Source organism: Phaenicophaeus curvirostris, chromosome 38 (genome assembly GCF_032191515.1).
Source record: "Phaenicophaeus curvirostris isolate KB17595 chromosome 38, BPBGC_Pcur_1.0, whole genome shotgun sequence".
NCBI lineage: Eukaryota > Metazoa > Chordata > Aves > Cuculiformes > Cuculidae > Phaenicophaeus > Phaenicophaeus curvirostris.
Genome location: NC_091429.1, coordinates 659,010 through 672,574, shown reverse-complemented (window position 1 = coordinate 672,574; position 13,565 = coordinate 659,010). Strand labels below are relative to the sequence as shown.

Here is a 13,565-nt window from a genome sequence, read left to right as displayed (position 1 = left end):
AGTCCCAGATGGTCACAGGAGGACATGGGTGACACAGGAGACCATGGGTGGTCACAGGAGGCCATGGAAGACCATGGGTGGTCACAGGAGAACGCAGGTTGTTATGGGTGGTCACTGGACGCCGTGGGAGGCTACGGGTGGTCACAGGAGGACACGGGTGACACAAGAGACCACAGGAGGTCCCAGGTGGTCCCAGGAGGTCCCAGGTGGTCCCAGGAGGCCCCGTGTGGTCCTTGCAGCGGTGGCCTCAGTCGGAGTCGCTGGAGGAGGATGAGGACGAGGAGGATGAGGACGAGGAGGACGAAGAGCGCTGCAGGGCAACAGGATGGCCATGAGCACCTTGTGGGGGGGACGGGGACACGCAGGGGGTGCCCCCCCGCCTCGTCCCCACGTGTTCCCCCCCCTCACCTTGTGCCTCTTGTGAGCCTTCTTCATCCTCTTCTTCATCTTCTTCATCGCCTTCTTGTCCAGCCCGGGGGGGTACGGGGGGGGCACCCCAGGGTGGGGGGGGAGCAGGGGGGGCACCCCAGGGTGGGGGGGCTGCAAGGGGGGGCACCCAGGAGGTCCCATGGGGTACGGGGGGGTGGGCACCCCAGGGTGGGGGGGCTGCCCGGGCCCCCCCATTGGGTTTAGGGGTACGGTTGGGGGGGGGCAGATGGGTTGGGAGGGGTATGGGGGGTTGGGGGGGGCAGGTTGGGGGGGGTACGTGGGGGTTGGGGGGTACACGGGGTTGGGAGGTGGGCCTGGAGGGGAGAAAATAGAAAAATGAGAGGGGACCCCTTATTTACTCCCCAGGGAGGGGGAGCTCCCCTTGATTTTGGGGTGTATCACCCCCCCTTTACCTGCATTGGGGTCCCACATGGTTGGTGACAGCTCAGGGACCTGGGGACACACACACAGGGTGAGTGGAGCCCCCCCCAAACCCCAGGAGGGGTCCTTGGGGACCCCCCCCTCTGTCGTGGGGACCCCCCTGCTGCCTCCAAGGGGAAACTGAGTCACAGCAGCTTGGGGGAGAACTTGGGGGGCTGGGGGGGTGCGAGAAGGGGGCTGGGGGTCAGAAGGGATTTGGGGGTACAGAGGGGCTGGGGGGGGTCTTGGGAGTGCAGGGAGGCTCGGGGGGCTGGGGGGATTTGGGGGTGCAGAGGGGTCGGGGGCGTTCAGGGAGGTCAAGTGGGCTCTGGGGGTGCAGGGTGGGGGACGGGGGGGCTCTTCGGGTGCAGGGGGGCTGGGAAGAGGTCTGAGGGTCTGGGGGTGTTCTTGGGGTGTAGGGGGGCTGTGGGGGGGTCTGGGGGTGCAGGGGGGCTGTGGGGGTGCAGTGGGGGGGGTCTGGGGGTCCAGGAGGGCTGTGGGGGTGCAGGGGGGAGTCAGGGGACTCTGAGGGTGCAGGGAGGGGACTCTGGGGGTGCAGTGGGGGGGTCTGTGGGCTCTGGGGATCCCGGGGGGGGTGTCTGGTGGCTCTGGGGGTGCATAGAGAGGGGGGGCTGGGGGCTCTGGGGGTGCAGAGGGGGGGCTGGGGGGGGCTACAGGGGTCCAGGGGGGTCCCGGGGTTGGGGGGGGGGGGGGTGTCTCCGTCCCCACCTGCCGCCTCCGCTCCGTGCGGCCCCGCCCGTCGGGAAGGGGGCGTGGCCTCGGCTGTGGCTCCTCCCCCTGGGGGCGGGGCCGGGTCCCTGCGGCTCCGCCGGGTCCCTGTGCCCGCCCGCCCGTGCCTCAGTTTCCCTCTGCGGCTCCGCTGGGGGGGGCTGGGGGCGGGCAGGAGGGGCACGGGGGGGGCTGTGCTTGGGTTTCTGGGCTGGGGGGAGTGGGGAGGGGGACAGCAGGGGGTGGGGGGGCAGCAGGGTGGAGGGTCCCGGTGGTCGGGGGGGGGTGGAAATTGTTAGGGGGGGTCCCGGTGGTCGGGGGGGGGTGGAAATTGTTGTGGGGGTGGTCCCAGTGGTCAGGGGGGTCCTAGAGGTGGGGGTGGGGATTCGGCAGCGAGCGGGGGGGGGGCAGCAGGGGGCGGGGGGGCTCTGGCGTTCTGGGGGGTCCCGGGGGGAGGGGGGCAGCTGGTAGCGGGGAGGGGGGTCCAGAGGGGGGCAGCGGGGGTCGGGGGGGGGCCAGGGGTCGGGGGGGGCCCCGCTGCCAGGCGCTGCAGCCGCTGCAGCGCCCGCTCGGCCGAGAGCCGGGCTTCGGGGTCGGGGTCCCAGCAATCCTCCAGCAGCTCGGGCAGGGCCCCCCCGGGCTGTGGGGACACAGAAACAGCCCCCCCGGGGGCTTAGCGGGGAGCCCCCAAGCTGGGACCCCCCCTAAAGCAAAGACACTCCCCCCCCCCAAGCAGGGATCTCCCAAGCTGAGACCCCCCAGCAAGGAACTGCGCCCCCCCAGCATCCTCGAGCATCCCTGCAGGGACCCCCCTGGGCACCCCCAAGCCCCCTGGGCACCTAGGAAGAGACCCCTCCCTTGGGTATGGGCACCCCAAAACCCCCCGGCACACCAAACCCTCCAGCTGAGCCCCTTTCCCATAGGGATTGGCACCCCAAACCCCCCATGGCACCCAAAAAGTCCCAGTAGGGCCCCTCTCCCTTGGGCGTGGGCACCCCGGGACACCCCTGGAGACTCCCAAACCCCCCTGGGCACCCGTGCAGGGACCTCTCCCTTGGGCATGGGCACCCCGGGGCACCCCAAGAGCCTCCGCTGACCTGGGGGGCGCAGTGCCAGGCGGGGGGGATGAGCGGGCGCCTCCGTTCCTCGACAGCCAAGTGTCGGAGCTGGGCGCCCGTGGGGCTGGCACCCAGCTCCGCTTCGTACGCCAGCCGGAACGCGGGCACCGGGGCTCCTGGGGAGCCGGGGTGGGGGAGGTCAGGGGGGATTCGGGGAGGGGTAAACGTCCCTGGGGAGCTGGGGGACACCCATGGGTGCTCACCGGGGCTGAGGGCTTGGCAGCGCGAGAGGATCTCCCAGAGGAGCAGAGCCAGCGCGTAGACGTCCGCCTGCCGCAGCGCCCGGCCCCACGCCCGCAGGTCCAGGCTCTCGTCCAGGATCTCGGGCGCCAGGTACCGCTGGGTGCCCGCCTGCGCCCACCACACCACTCGCACGGCCCCCGGGCCGAGCCCGCAGCCGGCAGGTGACGGCACCCATCCCATCCCATCCCATCCCATCCCATCCCATCCCATCCCATCCCTGTCCCAATCTCCAGCATCCCATCCCATCTCCATCCCATGCCATTCCTATCCCCATCCCTGCCCCATCTCCATCCCCATCCCCATCCCATCCCTGTCCCTGTGCCCAGCTCATTCCCATCCCATTCCCGTCCCCATCTCCATTGCTGTCCCATCCCCATCCCTTCTCTTTCCATCTCCATCCTATACCATCCCAGTCCTCATCTCTATCTCCATCTCCACTGCCTACATCTCTATCTCCATCTCCATCTCTATCTCCTCTATCTCTATCTCTCTGTTTTCATCATCTCTGTCCCCATCCCATCTCCATCCCATTCCATTCCTGTCCCCATCCTTGTCCACCACCTCCATCTGCATCTCCACCTCCATCCCCATCTCCATCCCATCTCCATCCCCATCTCCGTCCCATCCCATCCCATCCCGTCTCCATCCCATCCCGTCCCCATCCCCATCTCCATCCCATCCCATCTCCATCCCATCCCATCTCCATCCCATCCCCATCTCCATCCCATCCCCATCTCCATCCCATCCCCATCTCCATCTCCATCCCATCCCATCCCATCCCCATCCCCATCCCATCTCCATCCCATCCCGTCTCCATCCCATCCCCATCTCCATCTCCATCTCCATCTCCATCTCAATCCCATCCCCATCCCCATCTCCATCTCCATCCCCCCCCGCCCCGTCACCTTGCGGATGGGGACGACGTGGTGGCCGCTGGCTCCGTCCTGTGCGCGCGGGGGCAGCGCCAGCGCCAGCCCGAAGTCCCCGATGGCGCAGGTGCCGTCCTCACGCACCAGCACGTTCTGGCTGCTCAGGTCCCGGTGCACCACGCTGGGCTTGTACAGACCTTGGGGGGGGACAGGGACAGGAGGAGGTGACACGGGGTGGGGGGGGTCACCCCGCAGAGCCCGGGGCAGCTCGGTGCCCGCGTGTAGCTCTCACCGTCGCGCCACAGCTCCTGGTGCAGGAAGGCGAGGCCGCGGGCCAGCGAGAGGGCCAGGCGCACGCTGCCCGTCCACGTCCCCACGTGCTGCCCCAGGAACCCCCGCAGGGAGCCCTGGGGACACGCGTGGGGACACGTGTGGGGGACACGCAGCAGCCCCCCCAGCTCCCCGCGCACACCCGCGTGTGCCCCACGGACCCCCCCGCACCCCCCTGTGAGCACGCACGGCTCCCCGGGATCATCCGCGTGAGCCCCAAGTGCCCCGTGAGCACCCCGAATGCCCCCCTCAATCATGCCAAGAGCCCCAGGAGCACCCTGAGCCCCCCAGGAGCACCCCAATCATTCCAAGCACCCCAGGAGCCCCCGCCATGAGCGCCTTGAGCCCCTCGTACGCCCCGTACTTACCTTGAGCCCCCAAAGCCCCCCATACCCCCCCCCATGTGCACCTCAGGAGCACCCCAATCATTCCTTGCACCCCACACCCCTCCAAGCCCCCCATGAGCCCCTAAGCCCCCCATGAGCACCCTGAGCCCTCCAAGACCCCAGGCACCCTCAGCCCCCCTTGAGCCCCCCAAGCCCCCCATGCACCCCACACCCCTCCTGAGCCCCCCCAAGCCCCCCATGAGCCCCCTGAGCCCTCCAAGACCCCAGGCACCCCGTGCCCCCCACATGAGCACCCTGAGCCCCCCAAGCTCCCCATGCACCCCACACCCCTCCTGAGCCCCCCAAGCCCTCCAAGCCCCCCATGAGCACCCTAAGCCCCCTCCCCGAGGTCCCCAAGCCCTCCAAGCCCCCCATGAGCACCCTAAGCCCCCCACCCCGAGGTCCCCAAGCCCTCTGAGCCTCCCATGAGCACCCTAAGCCCCCCACCCCGAGGTCCCCAAGCCCTCTGAGCCCCCCATGAGCACTCTAAGCCCCCCCCCCCGAGGTCCCCAAGCCCTCCAGGCCCCCCATGAGCACCCTAACCCCCCCCCACGAGGTCCCCAAGCCCCCCATGAGCACCCTAAGCGCCCCCCTCCCGAGGTCCCCAAGCCCTCCAAGCCCCCCATGAGTCCCTAACCCTCCCCCCTGAGGTCCCCAAGCCCCCCATGTGCACCCTAAGCCCCCCCCAAGGTCCCCAAGCCCTCCAAGCCCCCCATGAGCACCCTAAGCACCCCCCTTCCGAGGTCCCCAAGCCCTCTGAGCCCCCCATATGCACCCTAAGCCCCCCCCCAAGGTCCCCAAGCCCCCCATGAGTCCCCCAAGATCCCCCCCAGACCCCCCCCGACCCCCCCCACTCACGGCCGGGTAGAGTTGCAGGACGAGCAGCCCCCCCCGGGCGCGGGGCCCCGCGCGCTGGGTTCCCAGCAGCCTCAGGACGTTCTCGTGCTCCATGAGCGGCAGCTGCAGCACCGCCCGCTCCGCCGCGCAGCGCCCCGCGGCCCCGGCCGAGAAGGCCTTGATGGCCACGGGCCGGTGCTGCAGGGTGCCCCGCCACACGGCCGAGAACCGCCCCGCCGCCAGCACCTGCGCCGGGACCCCGGGAACCGCGTCAGGGACCCCCGGAACCCGGGGACCCCGGAACCCCCGTCAGGGACCCCCGGGAACCCAGGGGGGACCCAACGCCCAGGAACCCGGGAACCGCGGAACCCGCGTCAGGGACCCTGGGAACCCCGGAGCCCGCGTCAGGGACCCCCGAGAACCGCATCAGGGACCCCCGGAACCCGGGGACCCCGGAACCCCCGTCAGGGACCCCCGGGACCCCGCGTCAGGGACCCCCGGGAACCGCATCAGGGACCCCGGGAACCCGCGTCAGGGACCCCCGGAACCCGGGAACCCCGGAACCCCCGTCAGGGACCCCTGAGAACCCAGGGGGGACCCAACGCCCAGGAACCCGCGTCAGGGACCCCCGGGAACCACATCAGGGACCCCCGGGAACCGCGGAACCCGCGTCAGGGACCCCCGAGCACCCAGGAACCCGCGTCAGGGACCCCCGGGAACCGCATCAGGGAACCCGGGAACCCCGGAACCCGCGTCAGGGGCTCTCGGGACCCCCGGGAACGGCATCAGGGACCCCGGGAACCCCGGAACCCCCGTCAGGAACCCCCGGAACCCGCGTCAGGGACCCCTGAGCACCCCTGGGTGCCCCATACCCAGATCTCCATCCCCAGGCACCCCTGGGTGCCCACCCCACCCCGGGATCCCCAACAGCCCCCGGGTCCCTCACCTGCAGGAACCGCAGGGCGGGCAGGTCGGGGCTGGGGGGCTTTGGGGGGACCTCGATCCCCCGGGGGGGCCGCCCCGTGGGAGCCCTCGCCCGGCGCAGCCCTGGGAGGGGGACACGGGGACACTGAGCCCCCCCGCCAGGGGACCCCCCACAACCGAGGCCACCGAGGCCATCGCCGAGGTGGCACCTGGGGACCCCTGCGCCCCAGGACCCCACACCCAGGGACACCAGGGAGGTGGCATTTGGGGACATTGGGGACACCAGGGAGGTGGCGCCTGGGCAGACCTTGCACCCCAGGACCCCCCCCCAAGCCAGGGACAGCTGGGACACCAGAGAGGTGGCATTTGGGGACCCCCTGAACCCCAGGACCCCCACACCCAGGGCCACCCAGAGGGCCCCTGGCAGGGGTGGCCTGTGCCCATGTCCCCCCCTGTCCCCCCCTGTCCCCCCCCGTGTCCCCCTGTACCGAGCAGGGCGAAGCAGCCGAGGAGGAGGAGAAGGAGGAGGGGGCCGGCGCCCCAAAGCCACAGGCTCCCCGCGGCCCCCCCGGGCCCTGGGGAAGGGGACGAGGAGGGGTGACACGGGGACCCCCTTTTGGGTCACCCCATGGCCTCCCCAGCCCCTTGTGGCTCCCAAAGCCCCTGCCCGGACCCCCCCCCATGGGTCCCCAGAGCCCCCCCATAGGTCCCCATCCTCTCCATGGGTCCCCAAGCCCCCTTCAGGGGTGTCCCCCTCCATGTGCCCCCAGACCTCAAGCTGGGGGGGCTCCAGCACCCCCCATGGTTCCCCCCAGTCCCCTTCAGGTCGTCCTCCCCCCCGACCTTGATGGGGGGGTCCCATCACCCACCCCCTGGGTCCTCCCCCCCCCTTTAGATCCTAAGGTCTGGGGGGGTCCCCACCCCCTATGGGTGCCCCCCCCATAAGTCCCCAACCCTATGGGTGACACCCCCCCCCAGTGAGTCCCCAGACCTGGATGGGGGGGTCCCAGCACCCCCCTATGCCCCCCCACCATGTGTCCCCCCCATACCAGGGTGGTGCCGGCCCCCCCCCAGCCCCAGGGGGTGGCCGGGGGGGATCCGTGTCCCGGGGGGGGTCCCGGGAGGGGTCCCTGCACCCCCCCCGTTGCAGAGGTGCCCCCGGCAGAGGCAGACGAGGATGGAGCCGCCGGGGGGGCCCGCGGGGCTGGGGGTGCAGGACGGGGAGGGGCAGGGCCCCCCCCCCCAGCAGCCTGGGGGGCACCGGGGGTCACTGGATGGGACCCCCCCGAGAACCCCCCCCCCCCAGCCCTCCCCCACAGAACCCCCCAAGCCCCCCTCAAAGAAGCCCCCCCCCAAGCCTCCCCATGCATGGGACCCCCCCTCCCTAGCCCCCTCCCTCAAAGAAAGACCCCCCAGACCCCCTAAAGAACCCCCTGAAAGACCCCCCCCACCGAAACCGCCTCAAAGACCCCCAGACCCCCCCCCGAGTCCTCTCCAAAGAACACCCCCCCCGTCCCCCCCCCCGCCTGGGATCCCCCCCCAGCCCCTTCTCAAGGCCAAGGTCAAGCAGCAGAGCGGAGCCCGGGCTGCCCTGCCCCCCCCCGCCCCCCCCCCGCAGGGGCAGCCTCAGCTTCTGCCCCCCCCCCCAGCAGGATGAGACCCCAGACCCTTCACCCCCCCAGCTCAGGACCCCCCCTCATGCTCAGGTCTCCCCCCAGCCCAGGATACCCCCTAGCTTAGCCCCCCTCCATCTCAGACACCCCCCCCTCCCCAATCTCAGACCCCTCTCTCCCAGCTCAGGACCCCCCCCCTCATGCTCAGGACCCCCCCCTTGATTCTCAGGACCCCCCCTCATTCTCAGCCCCCCCCTCACCCTGCACCAGCGCGTGGCTGCGGTTCCAGATCCCGATGCAGCAGCGGCCGGGGGGGCAGCGAACGGTGCCGCCCGTGACCCCCTCCGCGCCCCCCAAACCCCCCCGCACGCTGGGGTCCTTGTAGGAGATGCAGCTCAGGTTCTGGGGGGCTGGGGGGGGGCACACAGGGGACGTGAGGGCTCCCAGACCCCCCCATGGGTCCCCAGACCTTAAAGGGGGGGGTCCCAGCACCCTATGGCTCCCCAGGGGCCCCCCCATAGCTTCCAAATCCTCCCTATGGGTCCCCGGACCCCCCCATGGGTGATTGTCTTCCTCCCAGGCCCCCCCAGCACCCCATGGGTCCCCCTATGAGTCCCCAGACCTTAAAGGGGGGGTTCCCCAGCACTCCATGTGTCCCTAGAGCCCCCCCATGGGTCCCCAGGGAACCCCCTCATGGGTCACCACCCCTTTATGGGTCCCCAGACCTTAAAGGGGGGGGTCCCAGCACTCCATGTGTCCCTAGAGCCCCCCCCATGGGTCCCCAGACCTTAAAGGGGGGAGTCCCAACACCCTATGGCTCCCCAGGGCCCCCCCCCAGTTTCCAGATCCCCCCTATGGGTCCCCACCTCCCTATATGGGTCCCCGGACCCCCCCATGGGTGTTTGTCCCCCCCCCAGACCCCCCCGGCACCCCATGGGTCCCCCTATGGGTCCCCAGACCTTAAAGTGCGGGGGGTCCCAGCACCCCATGTGTCCCTAGAGCCCCCCCCATGGGTCCCCAGACCTTAAAGCGAGGGGGTCCCAGTCCCCCCCCCCCCAAGGGTCCCCAGAGCCCCCCCAGGGTCCCCCCAAAGCTGGGGGGGGCCCCAGCCCCACCTGGCAGCCCCATGGGAGCCTCCGGCCGGGCAGCAGGATGCGTGCGGGGGTGCTGCCCGGAGGCTGGGGGGGGGGGGGGGGAGAAGGAGGAGGGAGGCACTGCCCCCGCAGCGGGGAGGAGAGAGGGACGGGTGCCCCCCCCCCCCAGCACCCAACCCCCCCCCCGGCCCGGCCGCAGCCCCCACATCGCCCTCCCAGCCTCCGCTCCCCCCTCCTCGCAGCCTCAGGGGCCACGTGCCTCAGTTTCCCCACCTGGGACTGACCCCCACCCCGTGCACCCCCGAACCCCCCCCTCCCCAACCCCCCCAATCTCACTCCCTGCCTCAGTTTCCCCTCTCCCCTCACATCACCCACCTTGTGCCGTGCCTCAGTTTCCCCACCTGGTTCTGACCCCCCTCCCCAGCCTCCCCTGCACCCCCAAACCAGTTCCCTGCCTCAGTTTCCCCACATGAGACTGAACCCCCCGTGCACCCCCAACCCCCAAATCTCACTCCCTGCCTCAGTTTCCCCTTTCCCCAAGCAGACCCCCCCGTCCCGTGCCTCAGTTTCCCCCCCAATCGAAGCCCCCGCACGTTTCCAGCCAACGCCAGCGACTCGTGTTTATTACAAAAACCAGAAATCGTCATTCCCCGTTTTACAAAGGAGCCCCCCCAAACCCCCTAAACATCATCGTCTAAGTCCTTTTGTACAAAAAAATAGCACTTTTTGGAGGAGGTGGGGCACCACAAAAAAAAAAAAACAAACCCTAATGACCCCTCCCCCCCAAAAAAAACCTCCCCCACATTTTGGGTGTTAGAACATCAGCCACCAAATTCCTAAAAACCAAGAACTCCCCCCAAAAAATCAACGTACAACACAGTCCTGATGGGGGAATTATTGCTGGGGGGGGGGCTGGGTCCTGGGGACCCCCCCGCCCTGCATAGATCCCGCGGGATTAAAAGGTGGGAGATGCTTTTGGGGAGCCCCCTCCCCACCTCCTCCCCCCTTTGACAGCTTTGGGGGGGTGGGAGGGGAGCGGGGGGGTCGTTGTGAGCCCCTCACCCCCTTATCAAGGCACGTTTGTGGGGTTCGGGGGGGGGGGTCCAGGGGTTGGGACAGGGGTAAATGGATCCAGCTGCCCCCTCCCCGGTGGCATCGGCCCCCCCCAAATCCACCGACCCCCCCCAAAATATTGGGGTGACCCCCCCCTCGGCTCCATCCCAACCCCCCATTCCCTCCTTCCCAGCCGTGTTTCCATAGGAAAATTAAGCTCCTTTAGGGATAATGGGGAATATTTGCGGGGTGGGGGACAAGGACACCCCAACCCACCCCCCCACCCCCCCAGCAGAGTCTGGACACCCCAAGCCCCCCCCCAACAGAGCCTGGACATCCCAAAAACCCCACGGCGAGGGTTGGGGTTCGGGGTTTGGCACTTGATTCCTGTTGGGTAAAGGGGGAGCTGGGGATGAGGGGGGGCTCAGGGGAAGAAAGGGGTGGGAAAAAAGCAAATTTATCCATTAAATTAACCAAAACTCCTGTTTTTTTTCCTCTACCAATTGTCTGTAGCTTCCAGTCTTGAGGGAGGGGGAGGAGACGGAGCCGACGCTGGGGAGCTCATAGTGCTTCACCGATTATTAAAATACAAAGGCGTTAAAGTCTCCTATTATAAAAATATACAAATGCAAAAATATATAATCGAGAGAAGAGAGAGAGCGAGCGGAGAGAGCCCGGCCGGAGGCGGCACCGCGCTCCCGGCCCTTCCCGGCACAGCTTTTTCCGGCTGCTTTAATAAAAAAAAACCAAGGTAAAAAACCCCTATTTTCATTTCACATTAGGTCTGGGGCGGATTTCGGGGCTCCCTGGCAGCATCCGAGCACGGAAGAGCTTGGGGTTCGGTGAGGAATTTGGGGTTTGGTGGGGAATTCGATCCTGGGAGCGTCGGGTTCAACTCCGGTCCAGGGGAGTTGAAGTTTTCCAGCCTGACAGAAGGATTTGGGCAACCATGAGATCCTTTGTGGCGGTCCCAGCTCTGCCCGGAGCCCAGAGCGGGAGGAGGCAGCTCCGGGAGCGTCCAAGCATGGAAGAGCCTGGGGTTTGGTGGGGAATTCGACCCTGGGAGCGCTGGGTTCAACTCTGGTCCAAGAGAGCTGAAGTTTTCCAGCCCAACAGAAGAATTCGGGCAACCATCGGCTCATTTTCGGCAGTCCCGGCTCTGCCAAGGCCCAAGGTGGAAGGAGGCATCTCCAGGAACGTCCAAGCATGGAAGAGCTTGGGGTTGGGTGGGAAATGCAGCCCTGGGCTCAACTCCAGTCCAGAGGAACTGAAGTTTTCCAGCCCAACGGAGGAATCCGGGCAACCAGCAGCTCATTCCCAGCAGCCCAAGCTCTGCTGGAGCCCAAGGTGGGAGGAGGCACCTCGGGGGCTGGTGAGGACAGCGGTGGGGAACTCGACCCCGGGAACATGACCCAGCGAGGCCACTGGCCACCTCTGCCTCTCCTAACGTGAGCTCAACACCACTCCCAGTTCCCAACTGGGACTGGACCCTTCCTTCCCATCTCTGAACTGGGACTGGATCCTTCCCAGTTCCGAACTGGGCTTGGATTCCGCTTCCCAAGGTCGTTCCCAGCAGCGAGGCTGCCGCTCTCAGCTCTCCTCTCCCGCTCGGAGCTCCTTTCACCCCAACCTTTCTCCTGGGAAGCACGAAGGGATTTCCCTCCAGGACTCCCTGAAGCCTTCGAGGGGGAACTGGGATGCGCAGCCAGGATTCCAGGATGGAATGACGCCGTCCCGCGTACTTTGTGGCACCCTGAGATGAAATCCAGCCCCCTCGGCTCCTTTGTCTGGATGGAGCAGGAAGAGGAGGGTGTGGGAGGAAGAACGGAAGAGGACTGAGGCAGCCCCGTCTTCCCAGGGCAGGAAAAGCCAGGTTGTGGAAAACCAGAAAGGTTTTCCCTGGATTATCACCACTTCCAACCTCCTTCTGCCTGGCAGGAGCCCAAGAAGCCGCCTCCAGCTGCCTCAGGAGGTTCGGGGCCCCGTGTCCCCTCCGATGCTTCATCCTCACCGCCAGCACCTCTCCAGGGTAGGGGAAGCACCGTTTCCCGCTGTCCTGCTCCGGAGACGCTGAGTTTTCCAGATTCTTCTTCTTAAACCCAACAAGGGGTAAAAAAACTCCCCGAGGATCCTTTTTCCCCTGCGCTGGGTCCGAGCGAACCCACCCGCAGCCCTGCACCGCGCGGATCCCGCATCGTCCCCCGCCGCTCAGCCCCTACGGAGCCAGGATCGGAAAAGGGATCCGCGCTGGGAAAAGAAAGATCAGCAAAGTCCAGGGCGAGGGGGACAAAAAAGCTGGAAGGAGGGCAAAAAGCAGAAACCTCACCCAAATAATTACAACATAATTAAAGAACCTAAAAGCAAAAGCGGACAAAACCGACCCGGGGTGGGGGATTGGTGGGGGTTTTGCTTCCTCTCTTTTTTTTTTTTTTTTCCCCACTCGGGATCCGCTATAAAATGCGCAATCGGCTCCGGAGGATCCGATCCACCCTGCTCCGAGATAAGGCATCAAAGAGACCAAGCCATGGTCGCAGCAAAACCTCTCCTCTCTCAAACCAACACATTTTATATTTTTATATATATAATAATAATATAGAATCTGTTCTTTTTTTTTTTTCCTATCTTTTTTTTTGTGGGTTTTTTTGTGTTTTTGGTGGGTTTTTTTTTGGTTTTGTTGGTTTTTTGTATTTTTATTTTTTTTTTGCTAAAAAGTTATTTCAATGATCGTATGGGTTTTGTTTTGTTTTAACCAAGGCATGACGGCGTCGAAGGCTACGGAGGGGGCAGACGGATCTCGGGGAGGGAGAAAAAGGGGCTGGAAAATAATAATATTAAAGTCAAGCCAAAATGAAAAAAAAAAATATACATATAGCTCTGGCCTTCGTGTGTGGTCGCCGGGCCCCGGAGGTCGGAGAGCTCAAGGGAAGGCTGCGATCCCAGGAAAGAAGGAGCTGGGTTTTAGTGCTGGAGGATGACTGAGGACGTCGTCCTCGCGGTGAAAAAATCCGCTCCCCGGCTTCGTCTCCGCTCGCCTGTCGGCTCCGTCGCTGCCCGGCGCCCGCCAGCCGGTGCCCGCGTGGCCGCGTCGCCCTCAGAAGCCGTTGCCGCTGATGTTGATGGATTGGAGGTCGGCCACTTGCATGACGTTGATGCCGCTGCTGGCCAGGCGGGCGATGCCCTCGGGGCAGATGGCTTCCATGGCCACCATGTTGGTGGCAATGAGAGCCGAAGGGGTGGCTCCCCCGTTCCCCTCCGCCAGGGCCGCGGTGTCCATGGGGACGGCAGAGACGTTCATGGCCACGCTGTTGGCCGTGCCGCCCTTCTTGTTCTGGTGGGTCTTGATGTGTTTGGAGAGGTGGTCGCTCCGCATGAAGCGTTTGGGGCACTCGGGGCAGGCGAATTTCTTCTCCCCTGGATGAAGGGAGGGACAGAGGGGTCAGAGAATGCTGGAAGGGACCTCAAAGACCATCCAGTCCCACCCCTGCCATGGGCAGGGACACCTCCCGCTGGATCAGGGGCT

The 13,565-nt window shown here is 66.5% G+C and overlaps 2 protein-coding genes across 6 annotated transcripts in view; both read right to left on the bottom strand.

The window, feature by feature from the left end:
* Window positions 1-247: 247 nt before the first annotated feature.
* AMHR2 (anti-Mullerian hormone receptor type 2) lies at window positions 248-12,240 on the bottom strand. The gene is made up of 18 exons (XM_069879435.1): window positions 12,211-12,240; window positions 11,957-12,137; window positions 9,014-9,076; window positions 8,159-8,308; window positions 7,335-7,535; window positions 6,774-6,860; window positions 6,308-6,408; window positions 5,383-5,607; window positions 4,101-4,215; window positions 3,845-4,005; window positions 2,900-3,047; window positions 2,676-2,812; window positions 2,075-2,218; window positions 1,983-2,004; window positions 843-869; window positions 640-743; window positions 409-540; window positions 248-310 (listed from the first exon to the last, which is right to left on the bottom strand). Exons 1-18 carry the CDS (start codon window positions 12,238-12,240, stop codon window positions 248-250), a joined length of 2,091 nt encoding a protein of 696 aa, XP_069735536.1.
* SP1 (Sp1 transcription factor) overlaps window positions 9,587-13,565 on the bottom strand; it is a 29,952-nt gene continuing 25,973 nt past the window's right edge. For all 5 annotated transcript variants that reach the window (XM_069879546.1, XM_069879544.1, XM_069879543.1 and 2 more), the window contains one exon: window positions 9,587-13,456. In XM_069879546.1, coding sequence (XP_069735647.1) covers window positions 13,137-13,456 — 320 coding nt within the window. In that variant the 3' untranslated portion in view covers window positions 9,587-13,136. The remainder of the gene's footprint in view (window positions 13,457-13,565) is intronic.

Bases quoted from the DNA above. Each gene is read 5' to 3' on its own strand.
- AMHR2 (XM_069879435.1), bottom strand. From the start codon at position 12,240: ATGCGGGATCCGCGCGGTGCAGGGCTGCGG. The intron at 870-1,982 runs CCCCCCGCTCGC...TCCCTGAGCTGT, and splicing joins CCCCCGCCCCCTGCTGCCCC to CACCAACCATGTGGGACCCC. The intron at 541-639 runs GTACCCCTAAAC...CCCCCCTTGCAG, and splicing joins CCATCTGCCCCCCCCCAACC to CCCCCCCACCCTGGGGTGCC.